Below are 13,581 nucleotides of genomic sequence, written 5' to 3'. Positions count from 1 at the left end.
TACTGCAGAGTAACCGCGCTGCCTGCGTGTTTGCCGTACTGCAGGGTAACTGCGCTGCGTCCTGCATGTGTGTGTGTGCCGTACTGTAGGGTAACCGCGCTGCGTCCTGTCTGTGTGTGTGTGTGCCGTACTGCAGGGTAACCGCGCTGCGTTCTGTGTGTGTGTGTGCCGTACTGCAGGGTAATCGCGCTGCATCCTGTGTGTGTGTGTGCCGTACTGCAGGGTAACCGCGCTGCGTCCTGTCTGTGTGTGTGCCGTACTGCAGGGTAACCGTGCTGCGTCCTGTGTGTGTGCCGTACTGCAGGGTAACCGCGCTGCGTCCTGTCTGTGTGTCGTACTGCAGGGTAACCGCGCTGCGTCCTGTCTGTGTGTGTGCCGTACTGCAGGGTAACCGCGCTGCGTCCTGTGTGTGTGCCGTACTGCAGGGTAACCGCGCTGCGTCCTGTGTGTGTGCCGTACTGCAGAGTAACCGCGCTGCGTCCTGTCTGTGTGCCGTACTGCAGAGTAACCGCGCTGCCTGCGTGTGTGCTGTACTGCAGGGTAACCGCGCTGCGTCCTGTCTGTGTGCCGTACTGCAGAGTAACCGCGCTGCCTGCGTGTTTGCCGTACTGCAGGGTAACCGCGCTGTGTCCTGCCTGTCTGTGTGCCGTACTGCAGGGTAACCGCGCTGCGTCCTGTGTGTGTATGCCGTACTGCAGGGTAACCGTGCTGCGTCCTGTGTGTGTGTGTGCCGTACTGCAGGGTAACCGTGCTGCGTCCTGTGTGTGTGTGTGCCGTACTGCAGGGTAACTGCCTGCGTCCTGTCTGTGTGTGTGTGCCGTACTGCAGGGTAACCGTGCTGCGTCCTGTCTGTGTGTGCCGTACTGCAGGGTAACTGCCTGCGTCCTGTCTGTGTGTGTGTGTGCCGTACTGCAGGGTAACCGCGCTGCGTCCTGTCTGTGTGTGTGCCGTACTGCAGGGTAACCGCGCTGCGTCCTGTCTGTGTGTGTGCCGTACTGCAGGGTAACCGTGCTGCGTCCTGTCTGTGTGTGTGCCGTACCGCAGGGTAACTGCCTGCGTCCTGTCTGTGTGCCGTACTGCAGGGTAACCGCGCTGCGTCCTGTCTGTGTGTGCCGTACTGCAGGGTAACTGCGCTTCATTCTGTCTGTGTGTTTGCCGTACTGCAGGGTAACTGCGCTGCGTCCTGTCTATGTGTGTGCCGTACTGCAGGGTAACTGCGCTGCGTCCTGTCTGTGTGTGTGCCGTACTGCAGTGTAACCGCGCTGCATCCTGTCTGTGTGTGTGCCGTACTGTAGTGTAACCGTGCTGCGTCCTGTCTGTGTGTGTGCCGTAATGCAGGGTAACCGCGCTGCGTCCTGCATGTGTGTGTGCCGTACTGCAGGGTAACCGCGTGTCGTCCTGTCTGTGTGTGTGCCGTACTGCAGGGTAACCGCGCTGCATCCTGTCTGTGTGTGCCATACTGCAGGGTAACCGCGCTGCATCCTGTGTGTGTGTGTGTGCCGTACTGCAGGGTAACCGCGCTGCGTCCTGTGTGTGTGCCGTACTGCAGGGTAACCGCGCTGCGTCCTGTCTGTGTGTGTGTGCCGTACTGCAGGGTAACCGCGCTGCGTCCTGTGTGCGTGTGTGTGCCGTACTGCAGGGTAACCGCGCTGCGTCCTGTCTGTGTGTGCCGTACTGCAGGGTAACCGCGCTGTATCCTGTCTGTGTGTGTGCCGTACTGCAGGGTAACCGCGCTGCGTCCTGTCTGTGTGTGTGTGCCGTACTGCAGGGTAACTGCAGGGTAACCGTGCTGCGTCCTGTGTGTGTGCCGTACTGCAGGGTAACCGCGCTGCGCCCTGTCTGTGTGTGTGCCGTACTGCAGGGTAACCGCGCTGCGTCCTGTCTGTGTGCAGTACTGCAGGGTAACCGCGCTGCATCCTGTGTGTGTGTGTGCCGTACTGCAGGGTAACCGCGCTGCATCCTGTGTGTGTGTGTGCCGTACTGCAGGGTAACCGCGCTGCATTCTGTCTGTGTGTGTGCCGTACTGCAGGGTAACCGCGCTGCGTCCTGTCTGTGTGCCGTACTGCAGGGTAACCGCGCTGTGTCCTGTCTGTGTGTGTGCCGTACTGCAGGGTAACCGCGCTGCGTCCTGTCTGTGTGTGCCGTACTGCAGGGTAACCGCGCTGCGTCCTGTCTGTGTGCCGTATTGCAGGGTAACCGCGCTGCGTCCTGCCTGTGTGCCGTACTGCAGGGTAACCGCGCTGTGTCCTGTGTGTGTGTGTGCCGTACTGCAGGGTAACCGCGCTGCATCCTGCCTGTGTGCCGTACTGCAGGGTAACCGCGCTGCATTCTGTCTGTGTGCCGTACTGCAGGGTAACCGTGCTATGTCCTTACGCCCCGTGTCCTCGCGCGTGTGTGCGCTACACTGCGTCCTCACACATTCTGATTGACTTAGGGGAGATATTGGCCATTTGAGGGACCTTTGCGGAGGGGAAAAGTGGGACCACTTGCTAGCGGATTAATAACCCTTGTCCAGCAAGATTTGTATAAACTCCTCTTTATTTTTACCCAGACCTTGGAGGTGACGCTCCTCACACTGAGTCATCAGCGCCTCTTTCGTCTGGCGTCGGTATAAAGCCGCCATATTCACTACACTTTACTCAAAATAAAAAAATAGCAAAGATAAACAAGAGGGGGGGGGGACGAAACTGCCCGCTCGTGTGTTTTATAAAAATAGCACGGAATAATTGTGACGCTGCGGGGGTAACCAGGCTCACTAATTAAGGTTAAGCCCACTTGGATGCCCCTGAGCTGTGTTTGGGGGTCCTAGAGTGCAAGCTCTTGGGCCTGCCTGTTGTACATGTTCTGCTGTGCAATGTATGTAAAATGTGCGACAATAAAGAATGGCTGTGTTTTTACCTTTCCAGGATTGTGCTAGCAAGCAGAGATTGCCGAGGGGGTGGGGAGGGGGGGTGCTAGCACGCAGAGATTGCTGGGGGGGGGTTGCTAGCAAGCAGAGATTGCCGAGGGGGGGGAGGGGGGGTGCTAGCACGCAGAGATTGCTGGGGGGGTTGCTAGCATGCAGAGATTGCCGAGGGGGGGAGGGGGGTGCTAGCACGCAGAGATTGCCGGGGGGGAGGGGAGGTGCTAGCAAGCAGAGATTGCCGGGGGGGGGTGCTAGCAAGCAGAGATTGCTGGGGGGGGTGCTAGCAAGCTATGAGTTTCAGAGGAGGTTTTGTGGAGAACCTTCTTTCATATTGTGGCTATGTAGAGGGGTTCCAAAGTTATTGGACGCCCCAAACATGTACCCGGGAATCAGGTCAGGTTCTCGGTTACATGGAAGCCCAATGCTCCGGTCAAAATCCTACCCTGAAAACGTTTGTGCAACTCACCGCCACGATGTCCTGCTTCAGCACAGACCAGAAAAGGCAAAGATAAGGGGCACAGGGGGCCAGGTATCCCCAGAACAGTGCAGGGGACCCTAGTCTCAGGAGAATGCCCAGTTCATGCCCAGATAACCCAACCCCTGGTATGAGGGGTTCAGAGGGGTACTCCAGTCAGGGATAAGACTGTGAGGCTGTTATTAAAATAAAAAGTCTAGTTTGCAGAGTGTAAGGGATATGGCTAGTGGGGAAACTCAATTAAGGTTTTCACTCTTATCTCTCACACCAACAGACTTAATACATTGTAATAAAGACAGGGCATAAGATATATTTTATTAAAGCTGGCATGTTTTAAAATATGTTATACTTATCCATTGTAACATAAGCTGGGTCCTTTTACTGCAGGACTCCACAGGGGGCTTTTGGGCTACCAGGGTGTGGTGACACTAAGTCTGTCCTAAGTCCGTGGATCAAAGTGACACTTGCTGCCAGAAGTGTGAGCAGCCACCTGTGCAGGGTGGCCGAGTTAAGTATCCAAGTCCTGGGCTGATTACAGGCGATTCCGGCCAGTAGTCACCTCCCTAGACTGAGAGGCACCTGGGCTCTGCATGACAAGTGGGCAAGATGGTGATGTCCGCACATGCCCCTTTGCTATGCTGAAGCTCAGGTGCCAGGCGTCGCACGATTGGCAAGCATGTGAATGGCTAGCAGTAAAGTCCCCACGTTGCGGGTTGGCGGTAATCCTGTGGGACTGACTTTGCAAATGTTATAAAACAAAGTTAGTAGCCAGCCCAGGGATGTGATCCCCAGACCGGTCCAAGTCGTGACTCCAAGCCCAAAGGATTGTCACCTTCACAAAGAAGCCCGGCGGAGACAGCAAGGAAACAGCTACAGGACTTTAAGCAGAAAAGTTTCTAAGCCAGACTTTCAGCACCATTTGGAGTGGAAAGCGCGGTAGCTGCTGGAGGCTCGCGCTGATTTGCGTCCCAGGACTTTTGGGGCTAAGTCCCGGTCCTACAACGGACTTATTAAAGACTTTATTTAGGTCAAGGAAGTTTAGTTTTTCATCCCAAACCCCCAGTAGTTGTGTTTTCTCCTGTATTATTGTAATCCACTGTGTGTATGTCTGTTTCCAAGAAATAAACGCAATTTATTTTACATTTTGGTCTTGCTCCCGGTAAAAAGGTGTATGTACCTGGTCTCCCATGATTTCCTGTGTCCCATGCTGCATCGGTGGGGCTGTATGGTTCCTATTTTGGACTTCGTCTCCCGTGACAGTAATAGCTTTGGGGTACTGAGCTGTGATCTCTCGCGTCTCACACGGGTCAGTCACTTTTTGGTGTTTCGTTTGGCCGCAGGCATAAACGCAAACCACTAAAATGCTCTGATATTTACAAAAATACAAATTATTATCCCTCGGCTATGCCACCATTTGTCACGAACAGTACACCCGGGAGCACGTGACCTGCATACAGGACAAGGTTTAATACACAGCTCGCATGCTGTCCCACCTTTCACCTCCGCAAAGGTCCCTCAAATTAGTAACATCTCCCCTAAATCCGTCCTCATATACCATTTGTCACGAACAGTACACCCGGGAGCACGTGACCTGCATACAGGACAAGGTTTAATACACAGCTCGCATGCTGTCCCACCTTTCACCTCCGCAAAGGTCCCTCAAATGAGTAACATCTCCCCTAAATCCATCCTCATATACCACTTGTCGCGAACAGCACACAAGTGAGCACGTGACTTAGATATGCAACCAGGGTTAATACACACAGCTACTCTAGCCAACTCACCTTTCTCCTCCGCAAGGTACCTCCAATGAGCTAATATTAACCCGTTACTCAATTGTAATCATATCTGCACGCTTCCACCACCCGAGAAATGCAAATAAAAATAAGATGTAAAATTAATATTTGCCCAGGTCCCTGTTTATAATAGATAAACTATGCACTTAACACAAAAATCTGTTGCAGAAAAATGTGTCCGAAAATGTAAATACTCTCTATGTTTTTATATATATATAATATATATATATATAATCGTCCGGTAAAGAAAGACTGCAGTCGGTTCAGTAATCATGAAAATCTGTATTGGGCATCTGAATAGAAAAGATAAATCACCCAATCCGACGTTTCGGTCCTGGAATAGGACCTTTCTCAAGGGGGTGCAATGACAAACTGACAGACAAGCATATACAGTATATATCCTTACCACATGTGACAAACACACCTGACTCACATTACCTACAAGCAAAATCTCTGCAAAAATCACCTGCCAGGTGTGTGTAATGAGCCCTCGCCATCTTGGAGGGGGTGTCTGTGAAGGTAATGACCTCACTGATCTGCCTTCATTCACTGCTACTATGTATCTACCCTATAGTTAGTTCAGTCTTGCAGCCTGTCTGCCTGCCAGAACGACCACTAGATGGCGTACCTGCCCATTCCCAAGCTAAAGTCAATGGGGCATGCAGAAAGAGTGAAGGACAGCCACAGGCTGTCTATACAGGCAGCAACAAAGCACCAATCACACCAAAAAATGGGGATAATGATATAGCAAACTATGGGGAGAAAAAAAGGGAGCAATGCTTCCCATAAATAACAACTGATAATGCAGCCAAAATACCCCTTACAGCACATAAATAAACTGGATCAATCCTATGGGACAAGGCTCATCAAACATAACAGTGTAACATAGAAACCATCCACACTAACACAAAAGGGAAGGGATCTGTGAACACACGAGGGATATACATATTTACACAAAGAAAACTAAAAACAATTTAGTCACGCCGTGTCGGATATCTGTACATACTACTACCCTACAGTACCCTATATCCCAGAGTCACACACAGAGAGACTGAGACAGCAGGCAGGAAGATAATACAATGACTGCAGCAGCAGCGCACCGTACGTTTCATGTGCATGCAGTAAGGAGCAGCAGAACTACAGTAAATGAAAGGCCAATTATAAAAAAGGCCAATCATAAAAAAGGCGTGATTCGCAGTTTAAGAAATGCGAGATTTTTATGGGAAAACCACTGTGTGGGTGTGCATAGGTTTTACCTAACAGAAGGTATTGACAATTAACACAACCCTTGCATTTGTAGACTCCAGGTGATTGTTTGAGCCAGGTCGTTCTGGTAGAGTATTTATCCACAGGATCTGCTGAAGTAAGCGTGTCCCCCACGCTACGCCCTCTCTTAAAAAAATTGGAAAGAGCTTTCAGCTGCCACCTCTTTTTGTTATATCGTTAGTTAGAATGAGCCAGTTGTCCCTGATACTGTTTTGTATCAACCTCGAGGATGTACTATATGTTGAGACAACATTAAAACGATCAATGTCCTGTGTTTTGTTGACCGGTGTCAGAAGCTCCACCCTGGTCTTGTTTCTGGCCTTAATAAGGGCTTGTTCTATTTCTCCATTGTCATACCCTCTTTGTCTGAAGCGATCCGCCATCTTCTCTAACGCAGCATCCACCTCCAAGGGATTACTAGTGATGTGCTTGGCTCTCAGCATCTGTGAGTATGGAAGACCCTTTTTCAATGTAGCTGGATGATGGCTCCTGGCATCCAGCAGAGTGTTTCTATCCGTTGGTTTGTGGAAGACCCATGTCCCGAGCTTCCCATCATCCAGAAAGACCACTGTATCCAAATAGTTGAATTCCTTTGTGCCATGACTTTCTGTGAACCTGATGGTGGCTGGTATCCCATTGATGTGTGCCACAAACTCCGACAGATCCTGCTCTGTCCCTTTCCAAAGCATGAAGATATCATCTATATATCTGTTGTAATGTAGAATGCCCTCCGAGTGTGGTGCATCGTTGAGGAGGTGAGTTTGCTCGTAGGCATCCATATAGAGATTCGCATACGATGGGGCCATATTGGACCCCATCGCGGTTCCCATCAGTTGGAAATAGAATGATGAGTTGAAACACCAGCCAGTGGCTAGGCACTTTAAAAATCTGAAACACAGCCTGGCCACGTTCCGTTGCATGCCGATCGCACAGGCACGTGTTTCAAACAGGGGCGGCAATAGGAACAAACTGTTATTGCAAATGGAAGCAAGACTCATATATAATCTTTAGACGGTGACCCTAAAGGGTCTTAATGAGGACCTTAATTTGGGATGCTTTCTATAATTGGCCTTTTTTATAATTGGCCTTTCATTTACTGTAGTTCTGCTGTTCCTTACTGCATGCACATGAAACGTACGGTGCGCTGCTGCTGCAGTCATTGTATTATCTTCCTGCATTTTGTCTCAGTCTCTCTGTGTGTGACTCTGGGATATAGGGTACTGTAGGGTAGTAGTATGTACAGATATCAGACACGGCGTGACTAAATTGTTTTTAGTTTTCTTTGTGTAAATATGTATTTCCCTCGTGTGTTCACAGATCCCTTCCCTTTTGTGTTAGTGTGGATGGTTTCTATGTTACACTGTTATGTTTGATGAGCCTTGTCCCATAGGATTGATCCAGTTTATTTATGTGCTGTAAGGGGTATTTTGGCTGCATTATCAGTTGTTATTTATGGGAAGCATTACTCCCTTTTTTTCTCCCCATAGTTTGCTATATCATTATCTCCATGTTTTGGGTTGATTGGTGCTTTGTTGCTGCCTGTATAGACAGCCTGTGGCTGTCCTTCACTCTTTCTGCATGCCCCATTGACTTTAGCTTGGGAATGGGCAGGTACGCCATCTAGTGGTCGTTCTGGCAGGCAGACAGGCTGCAAGACTGAACTAACTATAGGGTAGATACATAGTAGCAGTGAATGAAGGCAGATCAGTGAGGTCATTACCTTCACAGACACCCCCTCCAAGATGGCGAGGGCTCATTACACACACCTGGCAGGTGATTTTTGCAGAGATTTTGCTTGTAGGTAATGTGAGTCAGGTGTGTTTGTCACATGTGGTGAGGGTATATATATGCTTGTCTGTCAGTTTGTCATTGCACCCCCTTGAGAAAGGTCCTATTCCAGGACCGAAACGTCGGATTGGGTGACTTATCTTTTCTATTCAGATGCCCAATACAGATTTTCATGATTACTGAACCGAGTGCAGTCTTTCTTTACCGGACGAGATAATGGTAATGTTGTATTTCTGTTATTTGAGACTAGCACCTGTCTATATGAACCAGTACATTGAGTGCAAGCTGTGATGTTTGTTTTTATATATATATATATATATATATATATATATATACAGTGCTTGACAAATCACCCAAAAATCTACTCGCCGAACCAAAAAATCTACTCGCCACCTAGTCCCGCCCCAACCCCGCCTCTAGTCCCGCCCCCAACCCCGCCTCTAATCCCGCCCCCAGCCCCGCATTTAAAAAAACCCATAAATGAAATACATTTAATAAATTTCTAGTAAGAACATTCGTTTTTGACATAAGTTTATTTATTGTATTACATTATACTACAATTAGTCCTTGTTTTGTGTGTGTGTGTGTGTGTGTGTATAAATGTCGAATCTAGAAAAAAAAGCCAGATGTGAATGACTAGTTTCCTGCACCCCTTAACTAGTGCCTGGATGCCCCCGCTTCAGAATGTTTAAAGCAGCAATCCCACCTGGGATCTTACCTGATCCGCAGACCCTCAATGTCCAGGTACCTCATTCCCACAATGTTATACATTGGAGGGGATGTGTTCCCTACCTGTCTTCTGGGTTACGGGGGATTCCAATGTCTTCTGTGTGAAGATCTGACTCAGATCTGGAAGAAAGCAGTATAGGTTATTTCGGTGTAGTATAGGGCAGTTAAGATATACAGGGTAAATAAGATTTCCAGATCCAGATTTTGAGACAGAGAGAGGGTGAGACAGAGAGAGGGTGAGACAGAGAGAGGGTGAGACAGAGAGAGGGTGAGACAGAGAGAGAGAGAGAGAGAGAGAGAGAGAGAGAGAGAGAGACGGAGAGAGGGTGAGAGAGAGACGGAGAGAGGGTGAGAGAGAGACGGAGAGAGGGTGAGAGAGAGACGGAGAGAGGGTGAGAGAGAGATGGAGAGAGGGTGAGAGAGAGACGGAGAGAGGGTGAGAGAGAGACGGAGAGAGGGTGAGAGAGAGATGGAGAGAGGACGGAGAGAGGGTGAGAGAGAGACCGAGAGAGGGTGAGAGAGAGACGGAGAGAGGGTGAGAGAGAGGGTGAGAGAGAGGGAGAGAGAGAGGGAGAGACAGAGGGAGAGAGGGTGAGAGACGGAGAGAGGGTGATTGTGGGGGGATGGGGTGACTGGGTGGGGTGATGCGGAGACTGGGTGGGGTGATGGGGTGACTGGGTGGGGTGATGGGGTGACTGGGTGGGGTGATGGGGTGACTGGGTGGGTGATTGGGTGGGGTGATTGGGTGGGGTGACTGGGTGGGTGATTGGGTGGGGATTACTGACTGACTGGGTGGGGATTACTGACTGTCTGACTGGGTGGGGTGACTGGGCAGGGGGGTGGGATGACTGACTGGGTGGGGGGGTGACTGACTGGGTGGGGGGGTATGACTGACTGACTGGGTGGGGGTGTATGACTGACTGGGTGGAGGGGGTTTGACTGGGTGGGGGGGTATGACTGGGTGGGGGGGGTATGACTGACTGGGTGGGGGGTATGACTGACTGGGTGGGGGGGGTATGACTGACTGGGTGGGGGGGGGTTATGACTGACTGAGTGGGGGGGGGGTTATGACTGACTGGGTGGGGGGGTATGACTGACTGGGTGGGGGGGTATGACTGACTGGGTGGGGGGTATGACTGACTGAGGGGGTATGACTGACTGGGTGGGGGGGGGGGTATGACTTACTGGGTGGGGGGGTATGACTGACTGGGGGGGTATGACTGACTGGGTGGGGGGGAGTATGACTGACTGGGTGGGGGGAGTATGACTGACTGGGTGGGGGGGAGTATGACTGACTGGGTGGGGGGGAGTATGACTGACTGGGTGGGGTGGGGGGTGACTGACTGGGTGGGATGGGGGGATGACTGACTGGGTGGGGGGATGACTGACTGGGTGGGGTGGGGGGATGACTGACTGGGTGGGGGGGAGTATGACTGACTGGGTGGGGTGGGGGGATGACTGACTGGGTGGGATGGGGGGATGACTGACTGGGTGGGGGGATGACTGACTGGGTGGGGTGGGGGGATGACTGACTGGGTGGGGGGATGACTGACTGCTTGGGGTGGGGGGATGACTGGGTGGGGTGGGGGGATGACTGACTGGGTGGGGTGGGGGGATGACTGACTGGGTGGGGTGGGGGGTACCTTTGGTGTCCTACACACACACAGACACACAGACACACACACACACACCACTGTCTCTCATACATACACACATACACACACACACACCACTCTCTCTCATACATACACACACACACACTCTCATACACACACACTCTGTGGAACCGGAGGGCAAGCGGGACAGGGGGGGGAAATCCCCTGCCCCGCGCGAGCAGCCACTGGGACAGGAGCGGAGACCAAAGGGGAAGCAGGTTTGGCGGGGGGGGGGGGAACATTCCCCGCTGTCATCTCCTGCCCCACGCGAGCAGCCACGGGGACAGGAGCGGAACCGGAGGGCAAGCGGGACGGGGGAGTGGGTGGGGGGGAAATCCCCTGCCGTCATCTCCTGCCCCACGCGAGCAGCCACGGGGACAGGAGCGGAGACTGAGGGGATGAGAAGGGAAGCGCGAGCAGGAGACAGGGACCGCGCACGCGAGGAGCAGCCATTACTTACCCCTGCAGAGAAGGGCTCCATTCCGCGTCACGACCGCGTCACGGCCAATCAGCCAGGAAGATATTTTTTTTTGTTATTTATTTATTTTTTTACATTTGTGGGGGGGTGGGGAAGCGGAGACAGCCACGGGGACCGAGGGGAACACCCCTGCTGGCATCGGGAGCAGCCACTGGCACTGGGGGAAAGCGGGGACCGTAGGGCAACCGGGACGGGGGAACATCGCCCGCTGTCATCTCCTGCCCCGCGCGAGCAGCCACAGGGACAGGAGCAGAACCGGAGGACAAGCGGGGCAGGGGGGGGGGGAGATGGGGGGAGAAATCCCCTGCTGTCATCTCTTGCCCGACAGGAGCGGAGACTGGAGGGGATGAGGAGGGAAGCGCGGGCAGGAGACGGAGACGGACCGCGCGCGCGAGGAGAAGTAATTACCCCTGCAGAGAAGGGCTCCATTCCGCGTCACGACCAATTGGCCAATCAGCCAGGAGGATATTTTTTTGTTATTTTTTTTTTTAATTTTTTTAAAATTTGCGCAGAGCAGGGGGAAAAAGTAGCTGGCCACGGGCCAATTTCCGTTCGTGCCTGGCGAGTGGGCGACCGGGTTTGTCGAGCACTGTATATATATATATATATATATAGCAACTGTAAATATTACTGTATGTTCATTTGCATGTCTTAGACAGGTCTGCAACCCTGTATATATATATATATATATATATATACATATAAAAATACAGTGCTTAGATTAGAGAAAAGGGATTACAAGAACATACAATTACATTAAATGCAGAAAACAGGATACAACAGAAAAAGAAAACACTATACACTACATTTCCATATATCAGGATTTTCTCCCAGAGAGGTCACTGGCGAAGTAAATATGAGATATCACGTGTTTGGTCCAAAATACACCTCTGTTGAAATCAGATTTTTATAAACCCTTGCTAATCTTTAAGTACATTTTTCCCCTATTGAAGCAAGATAAGCCCACCCCATCATAAATCAACTGTTAGATTGACAGTTTTACGACCGAGGGGAAAACAAACCTTACAAACGACGTTTAAACTCTATCTCAATATCTTAACACACTCATAACTTCCCTTCTGCAATACTTACACACACGTGAGCTATATCAATAGATTCAGGCGGTCATTACGGACGCAACCAGACTAATCATGACCGTCTTAATCCTAAATTTGAGCGACAAATGGATATCTGTCCTTTAGTACATGCTATGCCTGACATGTCTGTAATCATTATATCTCACTCGGTGCCACGGATAGACACATGTAATTCTTAGCATGTTCAGCAGATGACATCACAGGATATTCTCATTTTTAATAAAGTCACTCTTAGATTGGATACTTTCTTAGCCATGCCCCCTGAACCTTGCAGAACCCCCAGAGAATGCTTTTAAAGGTAGCTCTAAAAGAGTAATGTTTATAAAGTTGTCAGGAGAGCAATATTTTATTCCCACCTCTAGCAGAACAATTGCCCTTATCTCAAGACTATCAGCTCCATACAACCCATCGGGTACAATTAGTGGGCCCTACAGGATAGACCCCCCAAATTAAGTTCCCTTTTAAATCCAGCACCAACCCGTGACAAGTCATATACCCAATATATTGTATTTTTACTCAAACTGTAGCTCATTAACCCCTGAAGCACCATATGGATTAAAATACATCATTTCTCATGATATTATCATGACACTGTATCTCTGTTGCTGTGTATCTCTGTCTCTGTGCATCTCTATCCCTGTGTCACTGTGCCCCTCCTGTGACAGGGGAACTGCAGTTCCTGCGGGATCAGTGTCAGCACCTGCGGATGGAGCACAGGATTCTGCAAGGGAGTAACAGTCAGCTGAAGAGCCACCTGCTGCTGCTGGAGGAGGATTGCAGGTAATATATATACTGTATATATACACATAATGTGTGTATAATATATCAATTGTGACAAACACCACCCTTACGCAGCGCTGACGCCTGTCTGGGCTCTTCCCAGAGAAACACAAGGATAAGACATAGCATTACAGTGCGTAACTCAGGATTTTGCCTGTTTTATTTCGTCCCAGAAGGGGACTGCAGTTTCAACAGATACTGTACATGTTGGGGAAACTCAGCCATTAACCTTCAGCAGCATGTTCTTATATTAGTGGCACAATATTTTATACTGCCTGTCACTTTAAGAAAACGAAATCATAAAAGTAAAGCCTATCCCTTTTAGGGAAACATAACTATATACAGACGAGCCAATGAGTATTCTAAAACTTGCCTTAAACTAGCCAGGTACATGCTGGGTACATGCTGGGTACATGCTGGGTACATTTCAGTGACATTTCTGCAGAGGCTAATGGCCCATCGGATTAACACAGTAGAGGTTCCTGGCAGTCCCATTCAGTTTGAATGGGACTGCCAGGGACCCCCGCTGTTAATCCGATGGGCCATTAGTCTGTCTGCAGAAATGTCACTGAAATGTTGCAGCATGTACCCAGCATGTACCCAGCATGTACC

General features: G+C 50.5%; 1 protein-coding gene across 4 annotated transcripts in view; it reads left to right on the top strand.

The window, feature by feature from the left end:
- CCDC136 (coiled-coil domain containing 136) overlaps positions 1–13,581 on the top strand; it is a 137,166-nt gene that overhangs the window by 35,855 nt on the left and 87,730 nt on the right. For all 4 annotated transcript variants that reach the window (XM_075599268.1, XM_075599269.1, XM_075599270.1 and 1 more), the window contains exon 6: positions 12,855–12,969. In XM_075599268.1, coding sequence (XP_075455383.1) covers positions 12,855–12,969 — 115 coding nt within the window. The remainder of the gene's footprint in view (positions 1–12,854; positions 12,970–13,581) is intronic.

The sequence above is a fragment of the Ascaphus truei genome, chromosome 5 (assembly GCF_040206685.1).
Source record: "Ascaphus truei isolate aAscTru1 chromosome 5, aAscTru1.hap1, whole genome shotgun sequence".
Taxonomy (NCBI): Eukaryota; Metazoa; Chordata; class Amphibia; order Anura; family Ascaphidae; genus Ascaphus; species Ascaphus truei.
This window is presented reverse-complemented; position numbering and strand designations above follow the sequence as displayed.